The 10,178-nt window shown below is 34.1% G+C and overlaps 1 protein-coding gene across 3 annotated transcripts in view; it reads left to right on the top strand.

Moving 5' to 3' along the window:
- Positions 1-6,413: 6,413 nt before the first annotated feature.
- Positions 6,414-10,178, top strand: part of lost (methenyltetrahydrofolate synthase domain-containing protein lost) — a 31,774-nt gene continuing 28,009 nt past the window's right edge. Inside the window, exons 1-2 of one of the 3 annotated variants that reach the window (XM_035372996.2) lie at positions 6,415-6,656; positions 8,125-8,190. In XM_035372996.2, coding sequence (XP_035228887.2) covers positions 6,540-6,656; positions 8,125-8,190 — 183 coding nt within the window. In that variant the 5' untranslated portion in view covers positions 6,415-6,539. Of the gene's footprint in view, positions 6,657-8,124; positions 8,239-10,178 lie in introns of all 3 variants that reach the window. The other 2 variants (XM_035372995.2, XM_035372997.2) reach the window with 2 other exon arrangements.

The raw sequence follows: 10,178 nt of genomic DNA, 5'->3' as shown, positions 1-10,178 counted from the left end.
GCGAGCTTTTCGTTAGATGTTTCTAATTCGTTTATTTTTGCATCGGCCATCTCGTTTTCCTGCATACGCAGTTGATTAGTTGCTTTTACAAGGAGAAAGTTTAGTTCTTTTTTATCACTAGCAGACATAATCACATTTGGGTCGTTACGGATATCTTGGATATCTTCCACCAAGGATCTGGTAGTTTCGACGTCATTGGATAAAGTAATTTTGTGACTTAATATTTGGAAAACTTTCGGTTCATCATTGAGATGTGTCATGTGAGGATTTTCTGAGTTTCGATGTGAATTTTTCATGTTTGTGTTATTATTAGCTACATTTATGTTTGTTGTGTCATATTGATTAATCATGAGAGGCAAATAGGTTGGAAAAAAGGCCTAACTAGAGGTCGTACCCGAAGGTACTCTTATCAGCACGGTGAATAAAGAGAATCAGAAGAAAGAATAAAATACGACCTGTTTTATTCCGCGAAGGATGCAGCAGTGGAGTTAAGAGCGTTTAATACCCTTTTCTCATGTCGATTTTTAATAACAGATGGCGCTACGAACGTTGAGCTATAAAGACTCAAATGTGTAAGACTACCTACAGCCTGGTTACTATGGAAACGACGCTTCCCTTCCTCTGTACTCATTTGGCGGGAAAGTGAGTAAGCCATAAAACACTTAAACACATTCCCTCAGTTGAACAAAAGACCTGATGTCATTTCTTCCGTCTGTGACTCAGACTGCAGGGTATGTTTTGAACAAGAATAGAACTTTTCCACTTTTGTGTTGAATGAAAGATATGTGCGAGATACGTGCAGCAGTCGCTATTTCTTTTCGCAAAATTTGTTCATCACGCTTTTCAACGTTGCGTAATGTTTCATAATTTGCCGTTATTCTGCGGAAGAAAACAGTTTTTAAAAATACTAGATTTTTAAGCATTTCGGTAATTTCATCGCGACATAAAAATTATATATAAATGATTTTATACTTGATGATATGTGTATACATATATAGCATGCACATAATATTCCAATTACTCATCCATCTATAATATTTCATAAATTACCATCCATAATATTCCATAAATATGTATTAGCACTTCCCAGAGCTTTATATATATTTTTTACTTGTATTATAAAATCGTATAACACTCCTAACTATTATTTTTTTACTTCAAAAGTGGATAAATCATTATGAAATTTTTCTAGTACACGGAGAAATGGTCTATGTATCCATACACATAAACGTAGTAAAAGATACTATTCTTGATTGAATATCTTTGGCAGCAATATCAAGATGCAACGAAAATTCGAAATCAATTAATAACATGCATTTTATTACAAAAAAAAAAAAAAAAACACTAGCAGGACGTATTACTTGCACAAAAAACTTAGTGTGGAAATAATTTGCGGCACATTATCTGAGATCCGCTTTAAATGAAAACTACATAAAGTGTTAGAATGAACAATCAGTTTCAAGATTTCACTTGATACTGAAATGCATAAAATCAAATTACGTTTCTATGTTTCAGGTTTATAAAATACAGCTGATAATTGAAGGGGTAAAGTACAAGCTGATAATACATGATAAGGGGGAAGAAATTCCTAAATTACAAAATTGAATATTATATTTTAGTAAAGTAAAGTGATACATATTATAGATACATCCTAAAAAACGATAATATATATATATATATATATATATATATATATTGTATATCGTATATATATATATATTATATATTTATATGTATATGTACTCTTTTCCGGATGAAACTGTAATTACGTACTGAGCTGGTTTATCATCTTCCTGTAGCGATGCATTTGGATTTGCTGTATATGAATTTGTTTCATTGAACAGGAACAAATAGGAAACAGAATATTGAAAATTGAATTTGTTTTGAGCATTAGTAATTTATATATGTTAGATTGACTAAAAAGAGTATATTCATGCATAAGCGAAGTGAATACTTTTTGGCAATCACCTTTCTAGGATGATCATTTTTGAAAATAACCAGTACTGTTGATAACATAAACACCGGTACGATCTATCTGCCTAAGGGAAAGGATGCCTTCGTGGAAGACTTTCTAAGGGGAATTGACTCCTATACACGTTACACAGGGTAAAACCACGAAAGCGCAGCCAGTCGGACCGAGCTACTGGTGTTCAGGTACTTTACCGCTTCGTGCCTCATTTCAGAGCGGATTCGCTATATATGAAACAGAGCAATGTGCTGTTACCGTATAAATACGGTAGCTTGCCTTTTTCCTTGACCTACCATAAAAAAATAAAATAGCAAAATTATAACAGCGTTTCTAAAAAGATGCTTTGCTATATTCTCATTAAATCTTTATTATTCTGCGCTACTAGAAACGAAGTACGATTATTTCAAATTCAAAATTTTATAACATTACTTTACAGAAAGTGATCTCCTGTCTTCTAAAAATGAAACCCCACATCTGTTTCTATCCAAGCGGCTTACTTTCTAGACAAAGTAATTTCAGTGTAACGTACGTTCAGTTTTATCTAACTTTGAACGAAAAAAAAAACTATGTACATAACAGGCAAAGATATTAACAGCACATAAATTTACTCAATTATATTGGATTACCAGAGGAGAAAAAATAATCCGATGAGATAATTCTCTGAAAATTCATAAACGCTAAATTAAGAATAAATTTTATAAATGTTTGCTAATGAATACATGTATTTGCATAGTAAGTTTCCTTTTTTTGAAATTTTTCCATCTTTATCACGTTTATCGGAGTGTCGTATTTAACTTCACAATTATGCTCCGAAATTTCATTGCTGTAGATTGGATGATTACCAATATATAATCCTACTAGTAACCAGGGCCAGTATTAGAAGTTTTTGCTGCTCACTACAATATCTGTGGCTTTTACTTCTGCCACGCGCCGCCAGTGGCTGAGTGGTTAAGAATATTGATTGCTGGAAGTTAGACCTGGTTTCGGTTCGATCCCAGGCGAACCAGCTGGCTGCATGGTTTGTTTTCCTGTTGTGCAACATGAATACGAGCCAGTTTCCTTCAGCAATTAGGCTCACCCGCGCCCGAGCGGTTAAATCGCTGAACACTGGTAGTTCCGACCTGCGTTCGAATCAAGGCGAACGGGCTGGCTACATGGGCGTTTTCATAATCTTCCCTGTGTGTAACGTGTACGGGAAGCTTTGCTATAAACTAAACTAAGCCTTCAGAAACTTCCTCTGCGAGGCGAAAGCCAAAGAAAAAAACAACCCAGAGCCCGTGAGGCGAGGTCGATGAACTCGGTACCAGTAGCGGGGTGGCAGCAACGCAAGGAAATGACGGATCTGAACAAGGTCCGTAGAAAGAAGTACGGACCGTAGCATGCGGCCACTTAACGCGAAACGTAAAGGTCTACTGTTTAACACACAGATCGTATTTTATTCTCGAGTGTCAAGATGTAGAAACATCTTTTTACTCGAATTTTGATAAGGATCGGGTGGAAAGAGATAGAGTGAAAGGAAGTGTGGGAGGCGGAAAAAAGAGAATGAGGTCCGCACTAGCGGCTGCGAAAAAAAGGAGGGTGGCAAGTTCAGTGTCGTTATAAGATGTAGCCGCGGTGGTAAACCGCAGAGTCAGTTTAGCATAAATGAGTCAATTAAGGTTGTAATTTTTATGTGGGTAGGATGTCACATGGTACCGATGTTTTTCACTGGGATGCGGGGAGTGTCTGAGAGTGCTAATAAGGCTATTACTGTGGGCTTGTACTGAATAAAACAAGTTGACCGCTAATCGTTTAATATACTCTTGAATAAGTTCGATTCGAAGGTCTCTGTGAATATAGATGTTTGGAATATACCAAGGAACATTGATAATTTCTCGTAGAATTTTATTTTGCAGAATTTGTAATTGTTTAATATTGGTTTTAGCTACATGCCCCCAGATCGGTGCTGCATAAAGGAGGACTGGGCGAAGTATAGAGCGATATAGAATTAATTTGTAATTCTTAAAGGGGCCAAGTTGGCGCAACCAAGGCTGTTCTCCGAACCGTATCCATGTTTCCTTTACGGAAAATTATTGCCTTATTTTTATCAGTGTTAATTTTAATCCTCCAAAGGGTGAGCCATTTTCCCAATTTTATGAGATAGTTTTGGAGGTTTTGGTTTCTTATTGCGATAACTGTGCAGGCTTTAGTAAGTACGGCGGTGTCATCGGCAAAGAGTGCAAGATGAACAGAAGTTTCTTTAGGGATGTCTTGTGTATAAATATTAAAAAAGTACGGCGAAAGTGCCGACCCCTGTGAGTCACCAGCATTCATTACTTTGGTGATAGAGTAAGCAGTACCAATTTTGATTCTGAATGTTCTGTTGTTGGAAAAAGAGGCTATTAAGCGAATAAAAGGATCTGGAAAATTGAGAGTGATTAGTTTGTAAATAAGGCCTCGATGCCATTCCCTGTCAAAAGCTTTCGCGATATCGAGGAATATAGCAACGGTCGGAAGCTTGCAGTTGTAGCCTTCAGTGATAATGTTGATAACTCTAAGAAGTTGGTGGCAAGTGCTATGATGATTACGAAAACCGAATTGATCTTCATGGAGAATATTCATGGAAGGGTGAATTTTTGGATGTGGAAAAGTAGGATTTTCTTAGTAACTTTAGGCAGATGACTAAGTAAACTGATAGGGCGATAGTTCTGTGGGAAGGTTGGATTTTGTTGCGGTTTAGCAAAAACAATTATTATAGCTTGCTTCCATGAGTTAGGAAAATGAGCGAATTTGATAATGTTGTTGATTATCTTAGTTAGGCAGTTAAGAGCGTTGATCGGAAGATGCTTCAATGCTTTCGTCGAGATGCTTTGATAACATTTTGGAAGAAGGCGCTGCGATCACCGAGGCAAGCGGCTGGACGTTCGCAGCGCTCCGTAAAAAAGTGAAAAAAATTCCTTTCCCTTTGGTGATTTTCAATTAAATTACTTTGAAATACTGATTTTTCTACAATACCTACACGTTTTAAAAGTTTTTCAGTTGCGATGTTGATGAGAATGAAACAGCGGACAATGTGAGGAAGTACTACGAAAGGCTGGAATTTTAAGATAAGTACCCTTCTTTCATCTAAACTCAATCAAATTTCTATAAATATGTGCCTTTAAATCAATAAATTTTAACTTTTAATCAGTTTTTAGCATTAAAAAATACTTGAAATTGATCATTGCCTGTGGCTTCCTTTGTTAAAAAATTCCGAACAGACGCCAACTTTATCAGTTCACGTCTGTCGTCACTTACAAAGCCCCCTTATCTTGCTTTGAGGAAACTCGTGAGAGGGAAAATAGGGGACTCACGGCATCGCGCTATTTCCTCTCGGATTCTCTGGATTCTTTTTTTTTTTTTAGATCGCTTAAATATTTTTTGCCTTTAAATAATATTACATCTCACCGATTTTTTTCTCGTACTGTTCCTTGCTATCTGTTAAATGTCTATATGTAACGGATGGATTATTTGTCACTGCCTTAAATAAATTCTTAGAACTATGAGCTTATATAAACAACAGTGTCCCTCATTGTGTCTCTAGCATTAATTAAGTAGTAATAAATTATGATAGTAAAATAATAAATCTTGTAATAAATTATGATATATAAATTAATAAATTTTATGTTTAATTTGTGTTTTTAATACATATACTCAGTAATTTACACACACACACACATATATATATATATCTTTTTTTTTTTTTTTTTTTTTTGTGTGTGTGTGTGTGTGTGTGTGTGTGTGTGTGTGTACGGTTGTGGTCTTGTATTGTATATGGTTCTATCCTGTTTGTCTGCTGCTGTTTTTTTGAAAAATGTATGAAAATGTTGGGAACGAAAATAGCACAAGTTACTTTAGTTAAATTAATATATACTTTGTATGATGACTTTTGTTGATATCTCAGGATGCAATACATATTACTTTGCATATACTCAGCATACATATTACTTTGTATTTCATGCTAAATACCTTGATACGAAGCAATTTAACACCGTAAATATTTTTTTTCTCCCCCAGTAACACATCTGTTCATCATTACCAAACACACTCACCACACACACACACACACACACACAAACTTGTGAGACACTATTTATTGTAAATGAAGACAAATTTTCCTCCTTTTATCTACACTCATGGACACAATCGTATTTTAGGATATTTTCTACTTCTTTTCTTTTTCTTTCTATAGGCCCTTTTTTTTTTTTCCTCTCTATTATTTTTAGGCAATTTATTTTAAATTTTATTTTGTCCCATCTTTTCTTCCTGGCCTTTTGAACTCGTGCAAAATGTAAGAAGTTCCCTTTTTACTCTCCTCAAATACGAAATTGCCCCCTTTCTATATACCTTTCCTTCGCACCTATGCTTGATTTTTCCCTCATCGGTGCAGAAAGACTTAGCGGGTGCAAAACAAGACATCTGTCTACTTTGTCTGTCTGTCTGATAACAATTGGCAACAGTTGCTTAAAAAATCGTCTGTTTACACATGTGACGATTTAAATGCAAATAACAAAAATCTTTAACGGAAATTCTCCCGAACAATTTTTTAATTATGTCCTCAACACTGCAAACGAAAGAAGCATTTCGACAACGGGTCTGGTCATATATGGAAGAAAAGAATATTGCTTTATTTCCTAGACCGGTCTATAATCGCATACCAAATTTTCAGGTGGGATTTAATAAAATGGGATTTTTATCTTTGATAGTATGAGAATCAAGTACAGAATACTTTAATTCTGCTGAGAGTTACTTCCTTATTGTAACTGTTACAGTTAACATATTAGACAGTAAATGTTTTTGGGTAAAGTGCAGAATCGTCCACTTATTTGTTTGGCGCTTTTTACAAGAGTAAGAAGAATTTGATTTTTGTCAATTTTCTTTGACTTTTTAAGTGAAAATAGGTCGATGTGTACATGGATAAAGTCAAGGGAGTGCGCAATGCCATTTTTGTGCAATTCTGGGATTTTTTTTTTTTAGTGAAAATCGGTCGATGTGTACATTAATACCGAGTATGTGCAATTCTTAAAAACGCGCCAATTTTGCACCAATTTTATTTGGTGATTTTGCACTTTCCCCAAATAACAATGTCGGTTTGGTTTAATCCTAGTATCCGGTGCACAAGGGATTTGGCCACTTTTGGCGACTTTATGATGAGCAGTACATGGGATATATACGATAAGTAGTTAAACGGGTCATTTTGGTGTTGGCGATAATTTTCAAAATCGTACCAAGGCTGCACCGTATACTAGGATTTTACCGTGGGTTTAATTGTGTGCATCAATATGAGTACTTACTCGTGGGAAAGAAAATAACAAGAGAAAGAGGTTTTCATCAATAACAAGAGAAAGGGGTTTTCATCTGCAAAGAACCCGTTGGCGCTGTTGCAGTCCTACTTCTAGTATGATGTTGTTATATATCTGGTTTTCTCTGTATACTTTATTGGCTGTTGACCATTTGATTTATATATAATGCATAGTTATGTTGTAAAAATTTTTTTTTTAGAACTGAGAATGGCACATTTGTGTAATGGTTTTCAAAATCAGAATAATTTATGTCAGTGGGGGGGGGGATTTAAAATGTATAGAATTTACAATTAAAATGTATAGAAATGATTAGTTTGTGGCAAGACGAATGACTGCTTGATTATCATTGAATTATTATTATGTGATAAACTACTCTGGATATTGCAATTTCATGAATTTAAAATTTAAAATCTCATCTAGCAGTGCATGGCAGAATTTTAAATATTCAGCATGTTTTTGCACTCCTCTATATCATTTACTATTTACCTACAGAATATCAGATTTATATGTCATAAGTGCTTCAAAATTTTTTTGGCAAGAACTATGAGAATTGAAAGGAAAAAATGGACAAAGATTTGTTTGTATTCTTTAACATCTAAAAAGTGGAAATTCATATGGCTTTTGGAAATCCTAAGTATATTGTCTTAAGAAAACTTTGAAAATTATATTTTTTTTTAAAAAAAAATTGCCAAATAAGTTATTTTTTCAAAGATTTACATGTTAATTATATTTAATGTCCCCTTTTCCCAAATATAATATTTTATACTGAATCAAGCCTTTGAATTAATTATACAGCTTTGGGAAATATTTACTATTTTTGTGATGTATTTTCAGGGTGCTTATGAAGCATGTAACAAAGTAAAGCAACTAAGAGAATTTCAAGCTTCAAACACAATTAAGGTAAATCCAGATTCTCCACAACAGCACATCCGCTTTTTGATTCTAGAGTTAAGTATCTGAGCCAGTTTTTTTTTTTTTTTTTTACTTTCCTATACTGCAGTTTACTGAGAAAAATTTTCAATTAATATTTTAGTGACAAATAGCAATTATATATGAATGCTTTGAAAACTTTTATTTTCTCTTGTAAATGACATGAAGTTAAATCCTTTGATAAATCTTATGTCACTTATATAGAATTTCAGTATACAAAATTGAAACAGTATCCAGATACAGAATTTGATATATTTATTTGCTTATCATGGTACAATACACCACCAAACATGAAGCTGTGGCCAAGCAATGCATTCTCAATAAGCCATCTTCTGTTAGATGGGTACAAATTAACAGTTATGGCTATATTTTTTTCTTGTATTTTTGGGGGGAAAATGAGTTCGAGAGCTGTAGAATCACATTTATGATTGTACTCTGGTTCATTTACAGCTGGTCAAAAGAATTTAATGTTTGTTGAATGCGGAAACGAAAAGCTCAATATAGCTGAAAAAGATGTGATAGATTGAACAGCCATCTGTGGGAAGTTTGTACTGATAGGATTCTAAACAGAACATCTTGTAAAATTGGAGGGCCAGACAAAATAATAAATATCGATGAAAGCCTTATGTAGCAGGTTCAAATACTTCCACAGCAGTGACCATTTCATGGATTGTGCCAAGAGACTGATGATTATTTTATTGTAAGAGTTGCAGAAAGAAGTGCAGCTCAGAATTATGGAGGAACAATTTGTGGAACTTTGGTGGGTCTACCAACTATGATGGTTCGTTAGTAGCTAACTTTCATGGTCAGTAAGATGTAATGTGTAAATACTCAGTTATAATACCTTCAAGTTTAGTCTGTCTGCCTTTGGAAGATGTGTTCATGGGAGGAAGACTTTTTAAGAAAAATTACATGGGAAAAAATGGAAAATAATATTCAACAGTTTATTTTTTGGGAAAAAGAGCAGGAAACAAATTATCATATGGTGTTAATTTTATGTATTGGCCAGTTGTGGTTCCTTAAATCATGAAATAACAATTCTTGGTACTATTCTTTTTGAGGGCCGTAAGAAAATTGCAGCGAAAATGTATGTGCAGTAGCGCCAAATTTAGCAAACGCGCCCATTTAACAGCTCGCCAAATCTAGCATACGCATTGATTTCAGATTGCGTAAGTTTATATAGTTCTATACTTCTTAAGACGCCATTGAAATACTAGTTTAATTTTTAAATCCTTTTTTGATTTTAAATCCTTTTTTGATATCCTACGGATGTAACAATTTGGGAATTGCCCATGACGAAAAGTCAGCAATAGAATTTTGGGTAAAGTGCAAAATCACCCACTGCTTGATGCGTTTTGCACATACTTGGTATCGATGTGCACATTGATCTATTTTAAAAAAAAAATCCTAGAATTGTACAAAAATGGCAATGCGCACATTCTTGACTTTATCTATGTACACATCGACCTATTTTCACTTAAAGAGTAAAAGAAAATTGACAAAAATCCAATTGTTTTTACCCTTGTAAAAAGCGGCAAGCAAATAAGTGAGTGATTCTGCACTTTACCGAGAATATTTTCAAAGAAAAGGCATCATTCATTATAGAAAATTACGTTTGAACAACCAAACAAATTATGCTTTAGCGATAAGTCGGTAGCGAAATAGCGATGCAGGCATCCATTCAGTTATGTTTAGCAATTTTTATATAAATTATAATAATGATCTGAAATAGTTATTTACTCTTATGCTTCCATTCAGTCATGTTTAGCCTTTTTCATATAAATTATAATAATAAAAAAGTATTATATGAAATTAACTTTTCATCTAAATTAAAACATCAATCTTAGACAGTTATTTACTATTATACTTCCTTTCTTGCCGCAATTATTAGGGTTGCCGCAATTCTTTTTGGCAGCATTGGCATCAATGATAATTTGGCGATTTTTTACGGCCCTCGA

This window comes from Stegodyphus dumicola, chromosome 7 (assembly GCF_044657685.1).
Source record: "Stegodyphus dumicola isolate Sdum_Otavi_A_Nest chromosome 7, ASM4465768v1".
Classification (NCBI taxonomy): Eukaryota; Metazoa; Arthropoda; class Arachnida; order Araneae; family Eresidae; genus Stegodyphus; species Stegodyphus dumicola.
This window is presented reverse-complemented; position numbering and strand designations above follow the sequence as displayed.